At 38.7% G+C, this 24,134-nt stretch overlaps 1 protein-coding gene across 4 annotated transcripts in view; it reads left to right on the top strand.

Moving 5' to 3' along the window:
- Positions 1–9,287, top strand: part of LOC140504744 (protein argonaute-4) — a 44,761-nt gene extending 35,474 nt beyond the window's left edge. For all 4 annotated transcript variants that reach the window (XM_072610063.1, XM_072610066.1, XM_072610067.1 and 1 more), the window contains exons 16-18: positions 1,581–1,682; positions 6,864–7,063; positions 7,872–9,287. In XM_072610063.1, coding sequence (XP_072466164.1) covers positions 1,581–1,682; positions 6,864–7,063; positions 7,872–7,980 — 411 coding nt within the window. In that variant the 3' untranslated portion in view covers positions 7,981–9,287. The remainder of the gene's footprint in view (positions 1–1,580; positions 1,683–6,863; positions 7,064–7,871) is intronic.
- The last annotated feature ends 14,847 nt before the right edge of the window (positions 9,288–24,134 follow it).

Raw genomic sequence — 24,134 nt, 5'->3', positions numbered from 1 at the left:
ACTCAGAGGCCTCACTTCTGAGATTCATGGCCTTTACCCTTTCCTTTCTCCTGTGGCCTCCTTCCCTGCCACCACATCCAATGTAAACAGGTGGAGGTAAGTTATTAGTTGTACAGTCTTACATTCCTCAGCTTGCTTGATGTTGGCTTACAGCTTGACTATCTCTTTCAGGCCTCTCCTTTCTCCTGCCCCAGGTAGAGTGGCTCCTCCTGTAGCTCAGTCCTTTGTGTCCCTGTCCTTCCTTGTTAGTTCATGCTTATTTTACAACCATATTCAAAGGCAGAGTTGATCCTTTTTACTCCTTTAGTCATTGAAGAAACAACATATTTCTGTTTGGGCCTCAGGTACACAAACCTCTGCTTCTGTTTTTGCAAAATCCATGTGGTTGCCTCTTTAGCTTTATCAGTAGAAATTCCCTGAACAGGTTTTGCCTCTGTTTAGGTCACATATCATCCTTTTCAGTTCTCTGTAGCTGCTCCAATTCTTAAGATTTCTTTATCTTCATTATCTGCTTGTCCATAAGGCTTTTAAGACCAGAGTTAATTAGCCTGACCAAGTGCCAGTGGAATTCATCATTTTCTTCACCAAGCTTTTGGGATCATTACAGCTCTCCAGGCCTCCCTCACAGCTCAGACATTAGCATGGAATAATCATAGGAGCACCATAATTCAATTACATTTCAGCTCCTATGACCCCAGCCAGGTGTCCACATCTGTATGTAGATGAGCTTTCCAGAAGAAAAAAATATAGTTATACCTAATTATCAGGGTCCAATTTAAATAACTCCCACATATTTTGCTAAATGTACTGAATAGACTTCCTCAAATGGAATTGAAATCTACATGAAGTAGTAAAAATAGGATTTGATTTCTTCGTTGATTATTTATCCCTAACTCTGTCTCCCTGTATTTGTGCTTATTGGGCTTTTCACTTAAATAAAGGCCCAAGAGCTCATTTTGCAGATGAGGAAACAGAAATCCAGAGTGGCTGAGTAAGTTTGCAAAGCCATACATCAAGTGGTAGAGCTGAGACTGAACTCTGGGTCTCTTGACTTGCTGTCCAAGGCTTTGTTTATCATAATACACTATGAATACAAATAAAGTGACCTTATCCATCTGGGGATGAGATACATGTGACCCTATCAGTGTTTATGTGATTAACTCACTAAAGTATTTCTAACTTCATATTTTTACTGGAAGTTGTTGTTTTATGTTTCCTAAGTAAGCAATAAAATTGATTTAGGAGGGAAACTTCTCATTTTAGAACCCAGTCAGTGCATTCTTTTTCCTGTTTCACACAGATACTGCAACCTGTAATACAAATAACTGTGATCAAGAGCTAAGCGCTGTAGGAAGAGTAGTTCCTTATTTAGACCCTCTCAAGAAACCCTGGTCTGGACTGCTTTTGGAAGATGATTGAGAATTAAGTGGTTAGGCAAGAAGAAATTTATAGGCAAGCTGCCTCCAACACCTCCTTGGAGCAGTTTGTCAGATATCATGTACAAAGGAAGAAGATAGAATTCTCCTTTATATGGCTCATGACATCTTTTTGTATGCCTGTGTGTTTTCTTTTCTAAATAGGTGGGGAAAAGTGGTAATGTACCAGCAGGTACTACTGTGGACAGCACTATCACACATCCATCTGAATTTGACTTCTACCTCTGTAGTCATGCAGGAATTCAGGTAATTTAGAATTGGGCCAAGATTTATGACTTGATAGTTAGGCATTTACTAATTCAACAACTTCCAATATATATAGACATATAGATGATTATATATCTGGTTCCCAGCCTTAAATAGGGGAGTCCCATTTTAAAATCCAAAAATTGAATATGTCACTTTACTATTACTGTCTATTGATTGAAAAAACACATAGCCACAAGTTACTATAAATTCAGCAACATTTGTAAATTAATTAATTTTCTTATTCATTATAATTGTTTTTGATTGCCAAAATATCATACTTTCAGAGTACATGAAAAACAAGAGAGGTGCTACAAGGAAAATGGCCTGGTTTTTCAATAAAAGAAAAAGTACAGGCTACCAAATACAGAATATTGAGCTTGACTTAAATTCCTGGAAAATTTCAAGAAAGTATTATTAAAACAATAAGTAATGACTATCTAGAAAATGAAGCCTGCAGTCATTTCATCAGTCCACAAACTTTCATGTGCTAGACACTGAGGATACAGTCAAAAGTGAAGTTGCACTTCTCAGGGAGATAATTTTTGATCAGAGGAGATCACCTCCACATAAAAAAGCACTGTATATGCAAAATAAATACAAGGTAGTTTTGGAAGATGAGTCACTGGCAGCTGGATGAGTCAGAAAAGACCTCATGTAAGATGTGCCATTTGAACTGAGTTTTGAAGGAAGCTAGGGAGTCTTAGAGGTGGAGGTGAGGCAGGAGTGCTTTCCTGGCATGGGAATAACCTGTGCCAAACTCAAATGGGAGATAGACTGTCATATGTGAGAAGCAGCAAGAAGGCCATTGTGGCTACAACAGAGAATGAGTGGGGAACTGTTAAATAAGACTGGAAAAGCAAATTGGAGCCAAGTTGTAAAGGGCTTTAAATGATGCTTGGAAGTAAAACCTAATGGTAATAGGGACCGCTGTTGTCAGCTGAGCAGGGCATCAATATAGTTGAATCTTTGCTTTAGGAATATCAGTTGTGTTGCTGTGTGGAAGGTATATTGGAGAGGAGAAGCAGGGAGACCAATGAGGAGGTTATGAAATAGTTCACAGGGAAATGTAATGAGACCCTAATTAGCATGAAGGTCATCTAAACATAGATAAGGGAATAGATTGGAGAGATGTAGAGGTAGAATTGATTACCAGTTAGATGTGTGTAGAGGAGAAGAGAGAGTGAAGAATTTAGTATGATTAGTTTCTAACCTGGAATACTAGAAGGATGGTGGTACCCTTAACGGAAATAGGGAAGTTTAAAAGTGGGACAAAATTGAGTGGAAAGATAATGAGGGCTTTTTTAGGCATTTTAAGTTTAATATGCATATGGGACATCCAGTTAAAAATACCCAGAACTGGGGCTCAGTTTGGAGAGGCTTCATCCAGAATTGGTCATAGCACAAAATGTCTAGGAGTTAACCTGCCATGGCACACCAAGGTAAAGGACAGGAATAGTACCTGCCATTTCACTGGTAATGGAGAACTTCCTGGTGAGGAAGCTGCTCCACCAGTGCTGCCCCCCTCCCTTTCTGCAAACCGTGGTCTTAGAGGGTTACTTCAAGCATGGAGGGCTTGCATTGCTCGCCCAGAATCACATAGCCAGGAAGTATCAGAGGAGACCTTAAGCCCAAATCTTCCTTTCTATGTCTATAATAAAAATGACAAAATTACCTGAAATTTTAGTTCTATACCAATCAAAGTATCAACTGGGATACTATATGGAACTAGTCAAAACAAAACTCATTTGGAGGAAGAAATTTTAAAAGGCCTAGATTCTCCAGGGAGATGATGAAAGAAAAGTGGACAAACCAATACCAGACCTCAAACTCTGTTATGAAGAATTATCATCAAAATTTGGAAATCGGAAAGACCTGAGTTCTACTCCTGCCACTGATGTATTCTGGCCTTGTAATCCTGGGCAAACAACTCAGTCTCTCAGGCAACTGTCTGTAAGGTGAAGGAGAAGTGCCAGCCTATACTAGTAGAACTAGTTTAAATGACCACTCATCAAAATGAAACCACAGGTTCGGTTAAAAAAAAAATCATCAAAACTATTTGGTACTGGTTAAAAATAAAGTAGATCATTGGAACGGATAAAAATCAGAAGCAGTGTATAATAAACCCCAGATTAGGAGCATAAACTCATGGAAGATTTCCCTGTTTGATAAGAATTGCTGGGAAAATTGGAAATCATTCTGGCAAGAATTAGGCTCAGGCCTCTAGCTTGTGCCATGTGCCACAATTAGTTCGATATATATATATAAAATCAGGAAAAAGGAAGGTATCTTAATCAGTTATGTTTAAGGTAAACGGTCTTAAAGCATAAAGGTGATGATTATAGGAGATAACAATTGAACAGAAGGTAACACAGCCATATGTGGCAGAAGTGGACCTTGAACCCAGTTCTGCCTGACTCCTCACCCACTATGCCAAAGGTGATCATAAAAGACAAAATAGATAGTTTTGATTACATAAAAATTTTAAATTTCCATACAATTAATCAATGATGATAGAATAAGAAGAGAAACTGTTAAAGTGAGGAAAATGTTTGTATCATATGGCATTGATGAATGTAATAGTTAAGTATGTAAGAAACTGACACAGACATAGCAGACCAAGAACCTCCTTCCTCGGTAGACAAGTGGTCAAGGAATGTGAACAGTTTTCAAAAGAAGAAGTGCAAACTCCAGTTGACCATATGAAAATTTACTGCAGATCAGTAGAGAAATACAAATTAAAACAGCTCTGAGATTTCACCTCCTAAATGGGTAAAGATGAAAAAAATAAGAGGCTAGAGAGACTGAGAAAACAAGTAGACTTAACTTTACCATTGGTGAAGCTGTGAATTGTTCTAACCATTAAGGATATCAGTGTGAATTATGCAAAAGATGTGAAAAAATTTTTTATCCTTTAGCCCTGCTGCTAGGGCATTCACTACTGGGCATATATGCCAAGGGAATCAGGGACAGAAACAAATGTCTGATATGTATCAAAATTTTCATAGCAGCACATGTAGTAATCATAGAATTAGAAACCAAGTGGGTACCTATTATTTGGGGAGTCAGCTGAACAACCTGTGAGATTTAAATATAATATTGTGCTTTTAGAAATAATGAACTTGATGAATTCAGAGAAACCTGAGAAATCTGGTATGAATTGATACAGGCTAAAATAAACAGAACCAAAAGAATAGTATACATAGTGACTATAGCAGTATACATTAAAAGATCACTAAAAGGAAACTAAACTTTTAACACCTAAAATACATAAAAGCTACATTTGATTTTAAATTTCTTGAGGGCAGGTCTCTTAGTACAGTACCTAACACACAATAGTCACTTAATAAATGTTTATTGTTTGCTGAATTTGTTATTGAATTGAATTGGTTCTAGTAGAGAGATAATAAAATACGCCATCATCCTTTTAGCAGATAGGTCCAAAACTATCAAAGCTTAATATTGTATACAGTGTCAAAATATTGCATGGATTGTTTTATTTTACTTTACTATGTTTCTTTGCAACAAGGGAGAACTAAATTTTACTGGGGTGCAGGATACTTATAGGAAAGGTTATGATATAAAAACTAAATGTATCAATACAACTTTAAAAATGAAAATAATAGCTTTTATCAGGCAGACTTTCCGGTTTCTTAGAGGAATGCTGGTAAACTAGTATATCAGTAAAATGGTACAGATACAGTTTGTTGAGATTTTAACAAATCATTTAACAAAATTTCCATGTTATTCTCATTTTTTAAAAATAGAGAAATATGAATTGGACAGTGGTACAACTGGGTGGATTTGGAACTCACTATCAGCTTAGAATACGGTCTAGATAATCTGTCCTTGACCCTTTGCTGTTTGACATTTTTATTGGTGATATGGTTAAAGGCATAGATAGCACACTTATCAAATTCACAGATGATATAAAGGTAGAATAATAGCTAAGACATTGGATAATGGTCTGGATTCAAAATGATCAGAGGATCTCAACAAACTAGAACATTTGGCTATATCTAATAAAGTGAAATTTAATTGTGATTAACGTGAAGTCATTCACTTGGGTTCAAACAATCAAACGCACAAGATAGGGGAGCCGTAGCTTAGTAGCTGTTTGGAAAAGATCTCAGAATTTTAGTGGACTGTGAGTTACATATAATTCATTTGATAGCCAAAGAGCTAGTATGATCTTAGGCTGCAGTGCATATTAGAGGTTGTACAGATGTTGTATCTTCTGCTATAGCAGGTCAGGTGCTTGTCAAATAGCACTGGAGTATTTTGTTAAATGCTGAGCTCCACATTTTTGGAAAAACATTGACAAGCTAGAGTGAGTCCAGAGTGACCAGGATAAGAAAAGGCCTGGAGAAGACTTGTTGGGAGGATAGGATAGCTATATTCAAGTATTAAAGGGAAGTCCTGTGGAAAAGAAATTGATCTTAATTTGCTTAGCCCCTGAGGACAGTGAAAGCTGCAGAAAGGTAGACTTGAGTCGATGTAAAGAGAAACAGTGGAGCTGTCCAAAAGTGAGATGGACTGCCTTGGGCAATAGGGAGTCTCCTTCACTAAAGGTCTTCAAAGGCCTGATAACCTGTTGCTGAATTACATAGTGGGCTTCATGACCTCTGAGATCCTTTCCAGCTCTGAAATTCTGCGGTTCTGACAACACCATTTATGTTTGTTTATATGTGTGTGTGTATGTGTCACACATAAGACCTATTTATGCCATCTGTAGGAGGTATGTTTATTATGCTAAGTCACATTGCATATTTTCTTGGAATTAAGTAAAGATCAAAGTGAAAACACATTCTGTAATTATTGAGTAGTGACACAGTACCCCCTGTTGATCATTTTGGGAATCACTGTCCTGGAACTATCATCATCTGAGTTTTGGAGTGTTGGAATATTATTTCTGAGATTAAGGAGAAATATAAGCAGCTCATAACTCTCCAATGATGATCCAGCTAGTTTCATTTCCAAGTTCACTTGGAACACTTTCAAATTCACAAGTTCACAAAACACTTTCAAGTTCACAAAACACATTCTGTCTCTCTGTCTCTGTCTCTCTCTGTCTCTCTCTGTCTCTCTCTGTCTCTGTCTCTCACTCACTCACTCACTCTCTCACTCACTCTCTCACTCTCACTTATATCTTTCTCATCTATCTCTCATCTTTCTCTCCAGGGAACCAGCCGCCCATCCCATTATCAAGTCTTATGGGATGACAACTGCTTTACTGCAGATGAGCTCCAGCTTCTAACTTACCAGCTCTGTCACACCTATGTAAGATGTACCCGTTCGGTCTCCATTCCAGCCCCAGCCTACTATGCCCGATTGGTAGCATTTAGGGCAAGGTACCACCTTGTGGATAAGGATCATGACAGGTAAGTCTCTAATACAATAAATTATCTTCTTGGTTTTGTGGATGCACATGTTGTTCAAAAATTTGATTGTTCTAGCCTTTTTGTATTATTTAAACATTCTTCTAGACTCTTAATCCCAAAGTGGCATAACCTCATTGAGAATTTTGCTTTACATATCAATTTGTATTGAAAATTGAGAAATCAATTCCTGAAACCAGTTTACTAGTTTATACTTGTATAGTCTGTGAAGCAGCAAATATAAACCTATCCTAGAAGAAGGGGGGAAAGTAGCAACAGACCACCCAGAGGATATTTCTAAAGTAAGAAAGGCAGTCTGGTTTTTTAGAAGCATTTTAATCAGTCTCCAAAGGTGTAGAGCCAGTTTTGTCCATAGTAGGTAGCATAAAAAAATGCTTCTTACACTTGACTCTAAGCAGCCTTGAACGCGTAATCAGTACATGCAGCTTTGGTTCTGTAAATGTGTGCTAGTAGGGGGCGGGGGGGGGGGGGGGGGGGAGGGAGGGGGCACCACAGGAAGTTGTGCCAAAAACATTCTGCCCAAGAGTACTCATTTGAACCAAGCAGAACCATCTGGTCGGGTTGTTGAGTTACTCAGTGAGGAGCTGAACAAGTCCAGCCTTTCCTTCCTTCTCTAAATGAGGTCTTTTCTGGGTCCTGCCTCAGGTCGGATGCCCACTGCTGAACAGTGCACCTTCTGCTCTAGAAGTCCTCCTATTAGCACTGACTTCTCATTACTGGGCCACATGCTTGGGGGACTTCATAGCACGTATTGATCATACCTGACTCTTCCTTGTTTTTTTCTTCCCAGTGCCGAGGGAAGTCATGTGTCAGGACAGAGCAATGGCCGGGATCCCCAGGCTCTGGCCAAGGCTGTGCAGATCCACCATGATACCCAGCACACAATGTATTTTGCCTGAGAGCCTTTGTGAAGACTGAGCGGATTTGACACACCTTGAAATGTTGTGAAAATCTACTGCTTCTGCTTGATAGGGCCGAGCTGGCTTCAGACGGCTTCTCAGCAGTTCTGAACAGTCAGTGTCTGATGCACAGCAACAGAATGGAGCCATTGTTTTGTTGTTGCTTTGTTGTTTAGGGGTTTTTTTTAGTCATTTTTTTAGTAATAGAAATTTGTAGACTGTCTTTTCTGATGCATTGGACTGAATTTTTACCTCAAAGCATAAATAAGACTGATCATCCTGAAATTTTTAAAGAACTTGACATAAGATGTTTCTATTGAATATTTTGCTAGCAGTGGTTGTCACCTCAATCCTCCAGTTTAATGAGATGAAATTATCCTTGTTTGTATTCATCAAGCAGATGTACATGACTGAGAGGGGCAGACCACCCATCATTTTACTTCAGTATAGCTGTCTATTGTGTGGGGCCATAGACTTTTTAACAGAGATTTTTTTACTTTACTATTGTAAATGCCTTTATGGAGCATTAATTTTAGAAGGTATTGCAGTTTGTCATTTTTACTAGTTTTATCTTTTTGATCTCTGCAAAAGTGTGCTGGTGCAGGCACGAGCAGCAGAGTGATTGCACTATTGGTGACTGCAGCCTCACCAGGCAGGTCTTACTGGGTATACCTTCTTTGAATGTGTCATAGAACCAGAGAGGGATGCCTGGGATAATTACAGATAATGCTGCCATGGGATAGTAAAAGCTCTCATGTTTTCCCCTTCTTAAAAAAAATAGAAAAGGAAAGTAAAAAAAAGAAAAAATTAGCTTTTAGGTATTTTTCCAAGTTTTACAAAGTGCCCATTTTATGCTGCTGTGTGGTTTGATAAATGTAAATGATTTTTAAACTTTTCTTATAGATGGTTAACTTTGGCAATAAAACTTTTTTTTAAAGGCTCCCCCTCCTAGCACCACCCCTATCCCCAAAATGTAGTTTTCTGGCCAGGGGTTGTGCATAAATTTATCTAATATTTCTTATGACTTCACAATCTGGAAATTTCTGAAACCAGTCAGAAAAGACACATTTTCATGCCTTTTTAAAGGTTATTTTTACCTTTTTGTATTCACTATTGGTGTCCTTTCTGTCTTATCTTCTTAAAATAATCTTGAATGTGATTGTTCCCCTTTGGAAAGGCTTTTGCCAATTTGTACAGTCCATATGTTGTGTGGTGCTGTCAGCCTAGAGACGTGTAGCTGTACTAGCATTTTGAACTTCCTGGCAATTTAGGCAATGCCCCCACAGTTACATACAGTGCATGTTTTATAGAGTTGTACATTTTAGCTACTGTATGACAGCCTAGATTGTTCTATGTTTTCACTTTTTTCTCCCACCACAATTGGTTTTTTAGGCTAAAATGTGTTATAAGAGGCTTGATATTTCCTTTACCAGCTTTTATACTCCACTAACTTAGAGGCTGACCTCCTTTCATGTTAAAACAAAGGGAATTGAGATCAAGTAAGCATCAGTTACACTGGAAACTCACCTGGTCCTGTGTCATGGACCCTTTTCCTCAGAATCTCGGTGGTTCCCATAGTGGTAGCTACTCTTAGCTCAATAGCAGTTCTGAACCATGTATACTAAACTAGCCTTTTCAAAAGTTCAGCAATATCAGATGCTGTTTTTCTCCAGTCTTTTAAGCAAGCTTGTAAATACATCCAAGTTTACATTTCTGCCTGCTGTCTCTTTTGGGCAGCACCACTGGGTGTGCTGAAGCTACTGGATGGGAAGTTTTATATCCTAAGTTGAATGCTAAAACTTGAGACTTTGTTTTGCTCTGTAAACATTGGGACTGAAGAGTGAGCTCTGTCCCTGAGGCACAGTGCACAGATTTCTTTTTTTCTTCTTCTTTCCTAAGCTTTTCTTTAAAAAAAAAAAAAATACCTCACTTGGATAATAAAAATCAGGACCTGTTGGTGAGAGGCTGGTTGCCGCTTCAGCAAGATGGCTGCTTTTATTCACATTTGTTCAGGGAGAGCACAAAGAATAAACCCATCAGCAACTCTGTCCTCTAGCCTCAGAGGAAGAAACACAAGGCACCTGGAAGAGAAAATGGACCCTTTGGATGATTCAGACCAGAGGGATCCACCTCTGGCCAGGTGAGGTCACTTGAGGGCAATTATCAGGCGAGAAGGTCCTGCTTTTGTCTTTTGAAAACATGTGCTCATTGTTGGGCACAGATGAGGTTCAGTGAAGCTGTAACCTCAGTCTGGATTGATTCTGGGAAGGACCTCAGCTTGCTCAGGTGCCCCTGCACAAATGGTTTCTTTAACCAGTGTGGGAGGATGGGGTAGGGTGGGAGGGAACAGGGCCTAACTTTATAGGAACAGTTCCTATTATAACAGTGCAATGCTGTCACTTTTGGAGGAAAGTAAAATGTGAGTGTATTAATAACTACAATTATTGGGGGGAAAACATTGCCATGGGGTATATATCTTTAAGAGGTATCACTGCGAAATCAAAATTGCAGCAGTACTAGTATAAGGAGGTCTGAAAGTAGAGTTAATTTGCAGTTTGACAGTTTTGACTATATAACCCCTTGGAATGAACTGAATCATTATGCATGTGTCAATCAATGGGAGGTGTGCATTCTGTAGCCGTAGTTTATAGGACGTTTGGGGTCTTTTTGCTTTTAAATAAAGCCTATTAGGCACTGTTAATGTGGTGTGTGAAAGACTGAAATGTAGCAAAATTTAATTGGGGGATGAGGCACAAGAACATTTGTGAAGAGCAGTGGTGACCCCACTGTGAAACCAATTAGGATTTCTTTTTGGTTTAGAGCTGAACTCTGAACAATCTGTGAAATGATCAGGTGTCTGGGCAGGCAAAACATTTATTGTTACTGTAAGTACTACATGATAACATTGTGCCTGTAGCTGCTCCCAAAGGTTGTGATTTACAGGCAAACACGTTTTGCACAGTTTGTACCCTCTGATCACGTACTAGGCACAAACGTCAGGCTGGTCTACCTAGCACAGCAGCCTTCTCCGTCCCTCCCTCTGGGGACATGTCCTTGTTCAGAAGCTGTTTGGCAAGTTACCCCTCTCTGCTCATTCCCCAGCAATCTTTATGAATGTTCTCTAGGATTTTCTTGCTCAATAGCAAGGCAGTAACTCTACTTTCATTTTAAGAAGGTGGAGTCCAAGGGCATTGTATCAATACTGTTTCAACCACAAGGTTTTTTTCCTTGTAAAATTTAAGGAGAGATCTTATCACTTAAAGATTTTCTTATCCCTTGCTATTGACATTTTCATGATCTTTCTATGTCTAATGGCTGAAACTTCATTGTTAAATGTTTGCATTTGTTCTTTTGACTAATGATGTAATTTTGTTTCCGTATTGTTGGACTTGTAATGTTTCAAATGGTATTTTATTAAATTTGGATTTGAATGTATGTCTAGCAATACGAGGTACTTTCTAAACTATTAAGGGAGGGGGTGTCATAGCCTGGTGTTTTGATAGAATGTTGATTGTTTCCGTTTTTCGATGTAATTTTTTTTTTGGCTTGCGGGGATATTTTGTGTTTGTGTCCAAAATATAATAAATTGGCATCTTGTGCCAAATGATTTTTTTTCTTGTTAATTGTCCAATAAAAAGGAGTGTATGTGGATGGCAACAAATATGGTTGCTTTTAAAAAAATTATTTCCTTAAATAGAATGTTTAGAAATGTCTATTTGAAAATCCAAGAATGAACCACAGTAATATTTCTTACATAGAGACTTTTACAAGATATACCAGGCTCCTTGGTGCAAATGCAAGTCCTTCAAGGAGTGGCTACTTTTTGCAATGCCTGTGCTGCTACCTCCAGAGGGCAGTGTGTTCACATACATGTAAGCCTGGTAGTACACCTGAGAGGAATTAAACATGAGCATGGATCACACAGGAGTGGGGCTGGCTTAGCCTCTGAATTATTTATCAGCATTAAATGCTGTTTGGGCAGAAGAGTACATTCACACAATCTTAAAGGCAGAAGGGACCTCAGAACTTGATTAAGAAATTCCCTTTGCAACCTAACAGGAGTGGTCAAGACATCTTGTGAAGAGACCTTAACTGCTTGCAAAGGCAAACAAGCCCCATTTCACTTTGTGACCATTCTTTTACATTTTAATGTGTTTTATTTTACTTGTTCATTCAGTGGCCCCTTTTTAGACATCATCCTTTTCTGACCTCTGCAGCTTTTAACACTATTGACTATCGACCTCCTCCTGAGTTTTCTGTCTTCCCTGAGTTTTCACGACTCTTCTCACCTGGTTCTCTTACCTATCTCAGTATTCCTTCTCAGACTCCTTTCCTGTGTCTTTGTCATCATTTGTCATCATCCATATTCTTTCCCTTTGACATGGGTATACCACATGCCCATCCTGTATACATTGAGCTGTTAAATCTTGTCCCTACCTCTGCATTTCTCCTGTCTGTCCCCTTCTTTGCGCTCCCAAAACCATTACACACTTTCAGTTCCTCATCATCTTTTGCCTAGGCTACTGCAGTAGTTTCCTAATTTGCCTTGCTGCCTCCAATCTCTCACTATTCTGGCCTCCAGACAGCAGCCAAAGTGATACTCTTAAGACATAGGTCTTACCATGTCATTTCCCCTTCAAAAAGTTTCAACGACTCTATTTATTACATTTAGGATAAAATGCAAATATTTGAAGCCCTTCTAACTTTAGCCTGTCTTTCTGGGCTGATTTTACATTACTACCCCTTACTATGTTATTTTGAACCAAGCTGGCATACTCACCATTCCCTACCTGTTATATTTCCATATCCCCATTTTGTGTTTTTGTATAGGCTATCGACCATGCCTGGAATTCAAGACTGTACTTCCTCCTCACTTCCACTTACTAAAATCGCTAGTTCCCTTTAAAGTTCAGCTACAAAGTCTTTACTGATTCACCACCACACGTTCCATTAGGTGATTCTCCTACTTCCCCAAATTGCTTTATTTCCTTGTCCTTTGTACCTATTTCTCCCAAGTAAGCCCTTCAGAAATTAAGGGTGGGGTGGGGGTAAATAGGGATTAACCCTTCTCAATTCCAAAGCGTATTTTGAGGCAGTAATTACCAGAACTACAATACTGATTTAAAAAGAGAAAAGTAGATCAACACACAAGATAGCAAGAATCTGTTAAACTCAATAGCCTAGTGTTTCATAAGCCTAAGAAGTTAATTACTTAGGGGAAAAGTACTTCTGGAAAAACTAGAATGCAGCTTGGCTAAAATTTGGATCATAAGCTACAGTAAGCAGAATGGTTATTTGATCTAGATATTAAAGGTCACAGAACTTAAAAATTAGAAGAGAACCAGATTGAGTGTCTTTTTCTTGTTTGTTTTAAGTTTTGTACAATCATTTCCATAAGTCTTAGATTTTCTCCCCCTCCCTCCCCGAGACAGCATGCAATCTTATATGAGTTCTACACATACATTCTTATTAAACACATTTTCACATTAGTCATGTTGCGTGGAAGAATTAAAATGAATGGGAGAAATATGAGAAAAACCCAAACAAAACATAACACAAGAGAAAATATTCTGCTTTCCAGTTCCGTAGTTCTTTCTCTGGATGTGAATGGCATTTTGCCTCGAGTCCTTTGGGAAGGTTTTAGGTTTGAGTGTCTTTCATAGCTATTGCTAGGGGGAGAGTTTTTAACCAAATAAGGGGTGAAGACAGTAGATCTTTTCAATTACAGGAAAAGGAGTTTCAGTGACAGAATGAGTTATCTCGCCTGGAAATTCGCTGGGAGAAGAGGATGGTCATGTTGAATGGCCTTAATTTTCTCAGTAAAGTAAAAGAATAGATAGGAAGGAGTGGTCTGGAATGCTTAGAGAAGTCAATCAACTAATCCAACTATGTGTCAGACTAAGCAGCAAGGTGGTACAGTGGATAGAGTGTTAGGCCTGGAGTCAGGAAGACTCATCATTCTGAGTTCAAATCTGCCTCAGACATTTACTAGCTGGGCAAGTCACTTCACCTTGTTTGCCTTAGTTCCTCATCTGTAAAGTGAGCTGGGGAAGGAATTGGCAAAACGCCCTAGTATCTTTGCCAGGAAAACCCCAAACGGGGTCACGAAGAGTCAGACACGACTCAACAATATGTAAGATTCTGCTGATGTGCTTGAGATACAAACAAAGGCAAAAGATACTTTCCTGCTCTTCATCTCAGTCTAATGGGGATGGGAGTGGGTTGGGGGGAAGACACACAGTATTCACACTGTTTGCAAATGATAAACTGAGGGGTAATCTCAGAAGACATTAAGCTTAAGGAGGATGGGGAACGGCTTATTGCAAAAGATGAGTCATTACCTATAATTCAAAGGAAGCCAGGGAGGCTAAGAGGCAGGTAGAAGGGGAGAGTTCCAGCCATGAGAGACAACTGGTGAAAATGCTGTAGTCAAGATAGAGTATCCTATGAAGAGCTGCAAGACCAGTGTCACTGGATCAGATATAATCTATGAAGCAATTCACATGAAAATGCCATTTTGTACTTTTTAAAGTATGCACGTACATTTAATTCCTTAATTGTTACAAGATTTAGCCAAAAGGACAGATGCTGTATACTTTACTGAATTCCAAGTACTCCCAAATGTACTCTTTAATCAGGAGGTGTTCATGAGACAATGGCAGAGAAAATGTCCAGAAAAGCTTCCGTGGGGAGTTAAGGATGAACAAAAGACTTACCATACTACAGAGAGGGCTCAGTTGAAGCTGGATAACCTAATTTTGCAATGTTTCAGTTAGCATAGTTGGAAAATTTCCTTCAATTGCATTCAGCAGCACATGAGTAGAAAAGGCGGATAGTGGGAATGGCCCAGGACTGAGGTTTGGTAAAGGGATCAGGGACCACAGCATGACAGCAAGGAGTGAAGAGTGGACAATAGAATGGAGTCCAGCTGCTTAAGTTGAGGGTCGAGACTGAAGAGGAAAGTGAAGTCAGAGAGGGGGTGATGTCCCAAGAAAATACTAAAGGAATGAAGGGACTGGAAGGTCTCGGTGAGGATGAATAATAATAGGTTTAGGAGGAGTGAGGAATGGATAGAACAAATACAGGCTACAGTCTTATAGAGGAAAGTCTTTCAGGATGCTCTACACGCTTATCCACTAAACCAAAAACCACCCTTTCCAAGGTTACAATTCTTTCTTAACCACAAAATCCAATATCCTCTTTCTCTACTCTTCTGTTTGACTTCTCAGAAGTTTTTGAAACTGTTGAAATAACACAAAATAAAACTTTAAAGGCAGATGGGATCAAGTGATGAAGAGTATGAGTGCCAAAGTGAATAGTTTGTATCTTGTCCTAGAGGCACTAGGAAGCTTTTGGAGGCTATCAGATCTGTTTTAAGTCTACCAAAGAAAGCAATATTGGAAAGCACACTGGCTCCAGAGTCAGAGCACCTAGGTTCAAATTAAATTGCCCCTCTGAAGCTTACTACATGTGTAATCTTAGTCAAGTCAACCTCCTTGAGAATCAGTTTCCCCTATTTATAAAATAAAGGGACTGGACTAGATAACCTCTCAGGTTGCTTTCAAGCTCAAGGTCTATGATCCTATAACCAACTTGGTAGTTGTGTGGAGGGTAGATTGGAGTGGAGGGAGTCTAGAAGCAGAGATATCAATTAGAGGTCATTGTAATAATACAGTGATGGGGGACCAAACTGGGACTATGTTAGGGAAAAAATAGACGTGAAAAAGGTGCTGTTGAGGTAAGACTGACAGAACTGGGCAATTGAGGGAAAGGATACATGTACAACAGTATTTGTCAGAGCTCATTTTTGTGATAGCAAAGAACTGGAAACTAAGGGGGAGATGGTCCATCAGTTGGGGAATGGCTGAAAAAATTGTGGTATATAAATGTAATGAAATACTATTGTGCCATAAAAAATAATGAAAAGGATGGTTTCAGATAAACCTGGAAAAACTTGTATGAACTAATTCAGGGGGAAATGAGCAGAACCAGGAGAATAGTTTTACAATAATGATGAATGACATTTGTAAGGACAATCTTGAAAGCCTTAAGAACACTGATCAACACAATGGCCAACAATTATTTCAGAGAACTCATGATGAAACTTGCTACCCACCTCTTGCAAAATAGATTTTTTTCTTAAGCAAACCCTCAGTGCCTTAAGATTGTTTTGCCTTCAGTAAGAATTTTCTTGGTGTGTATTTGGTTCAGTCCAGTGGCTCTTCCTAACTTTCTTCCTAAGTCAGATTTATATGTGTGTGTGTGTGTGTGTGTGTGTGTGTGTGTATCATCTTTCCAGGGCCTTGAGTAGGGTAGATCTCCTTTTTTTGATGATGAAAATAAAGTATTCTAGAAAAAGTGACAAGTTGGTTCCATTTTCTATGTTGTCTTCCTATCCACTTTATAATGCTTTCTTTAGACTTATGTTTGCTTCCATACATGCTATTTTGTAAAACAGCATCTTCCTTTTTTATGGCTCACAATCTTCTGCCCTTCTCTTCCATTGTCACATGAGTTTGTATTCTAAACTAGTTTGTCCTTTAATTGCCATTTCTCTTCTCGGCAAGAGGATCAAACATTTGCCCACCAAGATGTTCTGTTTAAACCTTTTCCTTGTGGGCAACTACTTTACATTGGAAGGAAAGAAAAAAGCATTTCTTAAGCACTTACTGTGTTTCAGTCACTACACAGTTTAATAATGCTTAAACTTTTATAGGAGGCATCTGAGTGAGTTCTGGGCTTGGAGTCAAATCCAGCCTCCGACACTTACTGTATGACCTCGGACAAGTCACTTAACCTCTGCCTGCCTCATTTTCCTCAACTGTAAAATAGTAATAATGGCACCTTCTTCCCAGCATTATTGAGAGGATCAAATGAGATCCTATTTGTAAAGTACTTAGTACAGTCCCTGGCATATAGTAGGCCCTATATAAATGCTAGCCTTTATTATTATTGTCTTTATTATTAATGCAACAATCAAGGTCAACACCTTACATTTTTTTCCATTTCCCACTTTTCCTCATCTTCTGCCTTCTGAAAGTATTTAAGATATATAAGCATGAGACTTCTGAGAAATCTATATACCCTTGGCCCCTTTCTTTTCTCAAACATGAGCCTTATTCTCCAACACTTTTTGCCATACTTAACCTTTGTTGTTTTAAATTATTAAATTTGGTATTTTTCTATCAGCAAAAACTCAACGTTCCTCCCCAACTGAGAGCAAAAGAAATACAAATTCCTGGTGTTTAAAAAAAACATATAGTCAAACAAAACAAATTTCCACATTGTTCATACCTAAGAGAAATACACACACACACACATAGATACACATATGTGTATGTAAGTAAATGTACGGTTCATTCTGCATGCTGAGTGTAGAGTCCGTCTCCAGCGGGAGGTTGGTAGCATATATCATCATTAATCCTTTAGAATTGTGATTGGTCATTTTGCTCATCAGAGTTCCTAAACAAAGTTACTTGTCTTTAAAATATTGTTATCACTGTCTAAATTGTTTTTCGGGTTCTGCTCATTCCACTTTGCATCACTTCATACAAGTCTTCCCAGGTTTCTCTGAAACCATCCCCTTCATTATTTCTTTACAGCACAATAGTAATCCATCTTATTTGGGTATCCTAACTTGTTCAGTCATTCCATATTGATAGGTACCCCTCAGATCCAATTCTTTACTACTTCAAAAAGAGCTACAAATACTTTTGTACTTCCTTAATTAGGGTTTGTTTTGCTTAGGACCAGTCCCTCCCTTAATCTTTCTTCCCCCTAATTTCCATTTTCCCCTTTTTTTCCCTTTTCCCTGTTTGGTGAAATGTATTTCTGTACCCAACTTTGCATTCTTCATTTGAGTGAAGTTCAAGCGTCAGTCACTCCTTCCCACTCCCCTTCCTTGTTTTATAGAATTCTACAATAATGTGAGATAATTTTCCCTAATCTTTCCTTCCCATTAGTCCACTGAGTATACACTTCTTCCCCTCCCTTTCAAGTCTTCTTTAAATTTCATCAAGATATAACATAATCCAGGCCTTCTGTCTCATTACCATCTATGACTTCTGATGATAATAGGTTTCAGAGGGGAGACAGGTATCATTTCTCCATGTTATAATATAAATATGATATAGAAGTATATCATATTTATATGTTACATATAAATATAATTATATAAATGTAAGGTTTATCTTTGTTTAGTCCTTTATTATTTTTACTCATGTTTACCTTTTTGTATTTCTCTTAACTCCTGGGTTTTAGCTTCAAAGTTTCTATACAGCTTTGGTCTTTTTATCAAGAATGCTTGGAAGTACTCTATTTTATTAATAATATTATAAAAATTCATTAAAAATAATAAAAATTTTAAAAATTAAAAAAACTAATAAATTAAAGGTTTATTATCCCCCTGTAAGATTTTATTCAGTTTTGCTGGGTATGTTATTCTTGGCTGTAAGCCAGTTGCTTTCTGGAATAGATCTCAGGCTCTCTGATCCTTCTTCATGATGGCTGTTAAATTGTATGTGAGTCTAACTGTGGTTCCTTGGTACTTGAATTCGTTTTTTCTCATTGCTCAAAGTAATTTTTTATTTGATCTGATTTGGAAGCTGTGTTTTGATTATGATATTCTTGGTAGTTTTCATTTTATGATTTCTTTCCAGAGGTGACTGATAGATTCGGTTTCTACTTTGCCCTCTGCTTCTAAGAGGTCTGATCCGTTTTCTTTTAAGATTCTTGTAATGTGATGTCTAGGTTCTTTTTTTTTTTTTTTTTTGCCATGACTTTCAGGTAGTCCACTAATTCTTAGGTTTTTTTTTTTTCTCTTCAATGTCTTTTCCAAGTAAGTTGTTTTTGCTATGAGACACTTCATATTTTCTCCCCCTTTTCAGTTTTTCGACTTATTTTAATATTTTTTTTTTGTTGTCTCATAGAGTGATTGGCTTCTATTTGGTCCATTTTAATTTGGGGGGAGTTTGTTCCTTGGTCAAGGTTTTATACCCCTTGGGCCATACTGTTAATTTCTTTTCCAATTCCAATTTTTTTCCACCAGCATTCCCGTTTCATTTATATATAATTTTAACTTTTTTTTAACTCTTCATCTCATCCAGTAATTTTAGTTGAATTTGGGCTCAAGCTCTGGTTTTCTTTGAGGCTTTGCTTATGGAGGTTTCAGAGTCATTCTCTTTTCTGGGTTTGTATCTTGAGTTTCCTTGTCACTACACTAATTGGCTTTTTATGGTGAGATTCTTTCTTTTCATTTGTTTATCCTTCCAATCTCTTTCCTGACTTCACCTTGATGTTAGGGATGAGCTCTGTACAGTTCTGGAAGGAAGGTCTGGATTGGTCCTATGGATGCTTTCTTGGTGTAATTAGTATTGTTTTATTCCAGGATCTCAAATACAGCTAAAAGCTGGGCACTTGCAAGCTTTCAGTGTTCCCAAAATGGTCTGATCCAGGGCAAAATCTGATCGGTTCCCTCTTGTCTGAGCTCCACAAGTTCTTGATCTGAGTTTTGTCATCTGAGCAACATTAGATTGCTGCTGGACTCAGCTACTGTTAATCATCTGGAAAGCTCTATTGGTTCAGAGTAGCAGAATTAGGGTTCTCTTTGGTCTGAGATTTCTACACTGATTATCCTTTTGCAGACTTCAAATTAGGTTAGAAATTGGAACTAAGACTCAACTTCATTCTTTTCTGGGTATACAGGCCTATGACAACTTCTCACTCTGGAATGCCACACTTGATGCATGTCGCTTCCTCATCCCTCGTGGACTTGTGACCCATAACTGAGTAGTAGACAAGAAAGCTGCCAGTTGGTACCTGTTTTTGCACCTTGTATGAGCTCTAGCCCCAGAATAGGTCTGGGGCCTTACCTTGCCCTAGAACACAGTCCCTGGGAGCTGAAATGCTCTGTGTGGTATACTGCTGGCCATATTCCATTCCTAGCATCTTTAGAATTCTCTGTCTGTGTCTCTATGCTGACCTGGGCTAGAAAAAGTGGCTCACTATAATTTCTTTCTTGGATATCCCATTCAGAATTTGATCTGGTACATTTTCTAGCTCTGTTTGGAGGCATTTTGTGAGGAATATACTATCCTTCCTTTTACTCCACCATCTTGGCCTTGCCTGTGCCCCAAGTACCTACCTTTGCATTGAAGTCATCAAGTCTTCAAGTGTATGATGCTTTAATTTGAAGGGCTTTATTTATTTTTAAACAGAATTTTTATACTGTCTCACATTCTAAAATAGCTGTTGACACCCAAAGTACAATTGTCTTCATCGTGGTCTTTTTTTATAAATGTTCATTGTAAACATTACAATAAGAGATGGCCAAATGTCCTTTAAAATTGTTTTTCTTTGTGTCTTAGGCCATGTCATTATCTTCATCATCACTACCTCTCTTCCTTTGAGGATCTTTCAATCCATATTTATACCCACTCAATATTCTGTAGCTGTTATCTACCAGTCTTCTGAATGCTCTCTTTCCTTCCTCAAAGAGTTCAGTGCCTTGCTCAGTCTTCTTCTCCCTAACACTTGCCTTCATACTAGGGGACTTTAACATACATATGTTCAGAATTTTTTCAAACACTCTAACCTACCAAATTCTCAACTTACTCATTTTCTACATCCCACTTATCCACCCTACTATAGCCACACAACCTTGATTGTGCTGTCACTTACAGATGTTCCACCTCCATGTTCATAAACTCTAAAATTCCTTTATAATCAGTTGTCATTTCACCTTTTCTTCTGCCTTACAACTTCAAACCCTGTTCTTCATTCTCACCATGACTTATCCATCAGGGACTCACCATCCCTCCCACCTCTCAATTTTTTACTAAGCTAACACTTCTACATTGGCTACATTCTCCCTCAACTTGATCCATTGGTGAACCAGCCCACCTCTATATTGCCTTCTTCTCTTAAATTGCTTGCTTCTTTATCTTGCCAAAGATCTTGCCCTTCCAAACCCCAGCCTTGGATATTCTCACTATTCCTTGCCTTTGCAATACATGACCTGATGAATGATGCTAACCCATACTGACCCCATTCACAACACACTTCTTGCATAACTCACCTGGGGCCTCCCTATGACAAAGCAATCCTTTTATACCTCCCACATCAATTCACCATTCCACTCACCAAAGTGGATCTGCCAAACCTTGGCATCCTTCCTCAAACTTTTCTTGGCCCCCCCTTCCTCCAGCATCTTAGTTGAGAACCTTGCCTAATAGTTTACTGAAAAAAAAAATGGAAGCAATCTCCCTTCCTTCTCATTTTGAGTAACTCAAATGCATTCTACCACTATCTCCTCTTTCACCCTTTTGTCATGACTCTTATCAAGGCAAAAGTCTCTACAAGCACAAGTGATTTCATTGCAGCCCATCTTCTCCAGCAGATTGCTCCAACTATCATCCCCACTTTCTCATCTATTTTCAATTGCTCACTCTCAACTAGCTGCTTCCCCACTACTTACAAACGTGGTCATGTCTCTTATCCTCAAAAAAAAATCCTCATTTGATCCATTCATCTCCACTAGCTATTATCTTTCATCTCTCCTCCCTTTCCAAACTAAACTCTTTGAAAATGAAGAAGGCTGCATGTGATGGATACCTTGACTTCCTTCCCTTTTCTTCTTAATTCTTTTCAGTCTGGCTTGTAACCACATCATTCAACTGAAACTTCATTCTTCAAAGTTACTAATTATCTCTGAATTGCCAAATCTAGTGGCCTTTTCTCAGTTCTCATTCTTTTTGACCTCGCTGTTGAGCAGTCTTCTTCAAGCTTTTTTCTAAGTTTTCATGACACTACTCTTTCTTGGTGAGGGAATTAAGAGGATCAGAACAGTAGTTGGTTAATTGTGAGTGAGCCACACTGACTCCATCTCATGACTCACTTCTGGAGCTAACTCAGTTCCCGTTCTATTCAATTATGACTCTGGTCCAAATTTATGCCTTGTAAAAAAAACTTTATTCTGTTATGGGGATTCATTGCATTGTTTGAACTTAGCCCTGCATCGCTGGGAAGCTGGACCACTTTTACCTGCTATTTAAGGACCTGGGTTAGATTTATGCAAGGAGTTTTCTCCTAATTGTACATCTCACGCAATCCATATGTCTTATCTGAAAACTGGCCCCATACTGGCCAGTCAGCTATTGTTTCCATGTTCCTCTGACTGTTCACAGACGCTTGGGGGGAATAGGACATCTCTTTTTCTTAATTCAGGGAATTGTACCTATTTGCTCTCTCCCTCCCAACTTGGAAAATGCTTAATCTTTTCTCCAATTAGAATTGAGATTACAATCAATAAATAAAATTTTAAAAAAAGAAATCAGATTACCTAATGTTGTATTGTTTCTTTTTAATTAATTGGTTATATTTGATTAAGTGTTTTTAATGTATGACAGTTTGTCTCCTCCTGTATTTGAGGAAGTGGCCTGGTCCCAATTTGTTAGGCAGTTGGGCATTCATTGTTTAATAAATCAAGATGCTCAGAACCTTGAGTCTTTGTTCCCTCAGTCATTTCACCTTTCACCCACCACGCTGGTTCTCCTCCTACCTGTCAGGTCTGGAGTCAGGAAGACTCACCTTACTGAGTTCAGATCTGGCCTCAGACACTTACTAGCTGTGTGACCCTGGGCAAGTCACTTAACTCTGTTTACCTCAGTTTCTTCATCTGTAAAATGAACTAAAGAAGGAAAAGGCAAAGCATTCCAGTGTCTTTGTCAAGAAAACCCCAAATAAGGTCATGAAGAGTTGGGCATGACTGAAAAACCACTGAACTGCTTCTCACTGTCCTTTGTTGGGTTTTCTCCTAGGCCACCCCCACTAAACATAGCAGTCCCCCAAGGCTCTCTCCTGGGCCCTCTTTTGTCCCTCTATACTGTTTCACTTAGTGGATCTCAGCTTATCCCATGGATTCAATTATGTCTCTAGACAAATAGTTCTCAGATTTATTTATCTAGCCCTAATCACTCTCCTGACCTTCAGTCTCAAGTCTCCAATCACCTATTGGATATCTTGAACTGAATGTACCATAGATATCTTAAACTCAACATGCCTAAAAGTCAACTCATTATCTTTTCCCCAAAACTGTCCCCTCTTCCTAACTTCCCCATTATTGTGAAGGATGCCAACATCCTCCCAGACACTTGGCTGTCATCCTTACTCTTCACTCTCGCTTCCCATGTTCAATCAGCTGTCCAGTCCTATTGTATCTACCTTTGTAACATCTCTCTTACATCCCCTTTCTCTCCTCTCACCCTGCAAGCACCATAACAAAGGTTCTCATCATCTTTACCCTGAATTATTGCAGTAGCCTGCTGTTTGGTCTCCCTGCTTCCAGTTTTCCCCCATTCCAATCCATCTTCCACTTATCTGTCATCTTCCTAAAACACAGATCTGACCACATCACCACCCTGTCCAGTAAATCTCATTGGCTCCCTGTTACCTCTAGGATCAAATATAAAATATTGTTTGACTTTTTAAGTCCTTTATAATCTGGTCATTCCTTACTTTTGCAGTCTTCTTATACCTTACACCCCTCTGCATACTCTGTAATCCAGTGACACTGGCTTCCTTTATATTCTTTGCATACAACACTTCACCTCTTGACTCCAAGTACATTAACTGGCTGTCCTCTATGTCTAGAACTCTCTTCCTCCTCCTCTCCACCATCTAGCATCCCTGTCTGCCTTCAAGTGTCGGCTAAAGTCCCCACCTTCTGCACAAAGTCTTTCCTATTCCTCTTTAAACTTTGTACCTTTTGTCTGAGACTATCCCTAATTTATCCTGTAACTGTTTGCATGTTGTCTCCCCATTTAAACTGTGAGTTTCTTGAAAACAGGGACTGGTTATTGGTTTTTGTTTTGCCTTTGTATCTTCAGTGCTCAACACAGTGAATGGCACATAGTAGCGGCTTAATAAATACTAGTTGACTTAATGACTAAAGAGCCATCACTGACTGTCCAAAAGTGGGCAATACTGCCCCGTGGGGGGCATTAGAATGATGGGGTAGTGGAAGAGGCAGTAGTTCCCTTAGATGCAATGGGGGGTTATTGAGTAAAAGTAAAAGGGTGGTGGAAGCATAAAGAAAGAAGAAAAGAAAAATTTTGAAAAACTATTTGTACATATTTTATCTGTTGTGAAGTTAAAGT

The sequence above is a fragment of the Notamacropus eugenii genome, chromosome 5 (genome assembly GCF_028372415.1).
Source record: "Notamacropus eugenii isolate mMacEug1 chromosome 5, mMacEug1.pri_v2, whole genome shotgun sequence".
NCBI lineage: Eukaryota > Metazoa > Chordata > Mammalia > Diprotodontia > Macropodidae > Notamacropus > Notamacropus eugenii.
This window is presented reverse-complemented; position numbering and strand designations above follow the sequence as displayed.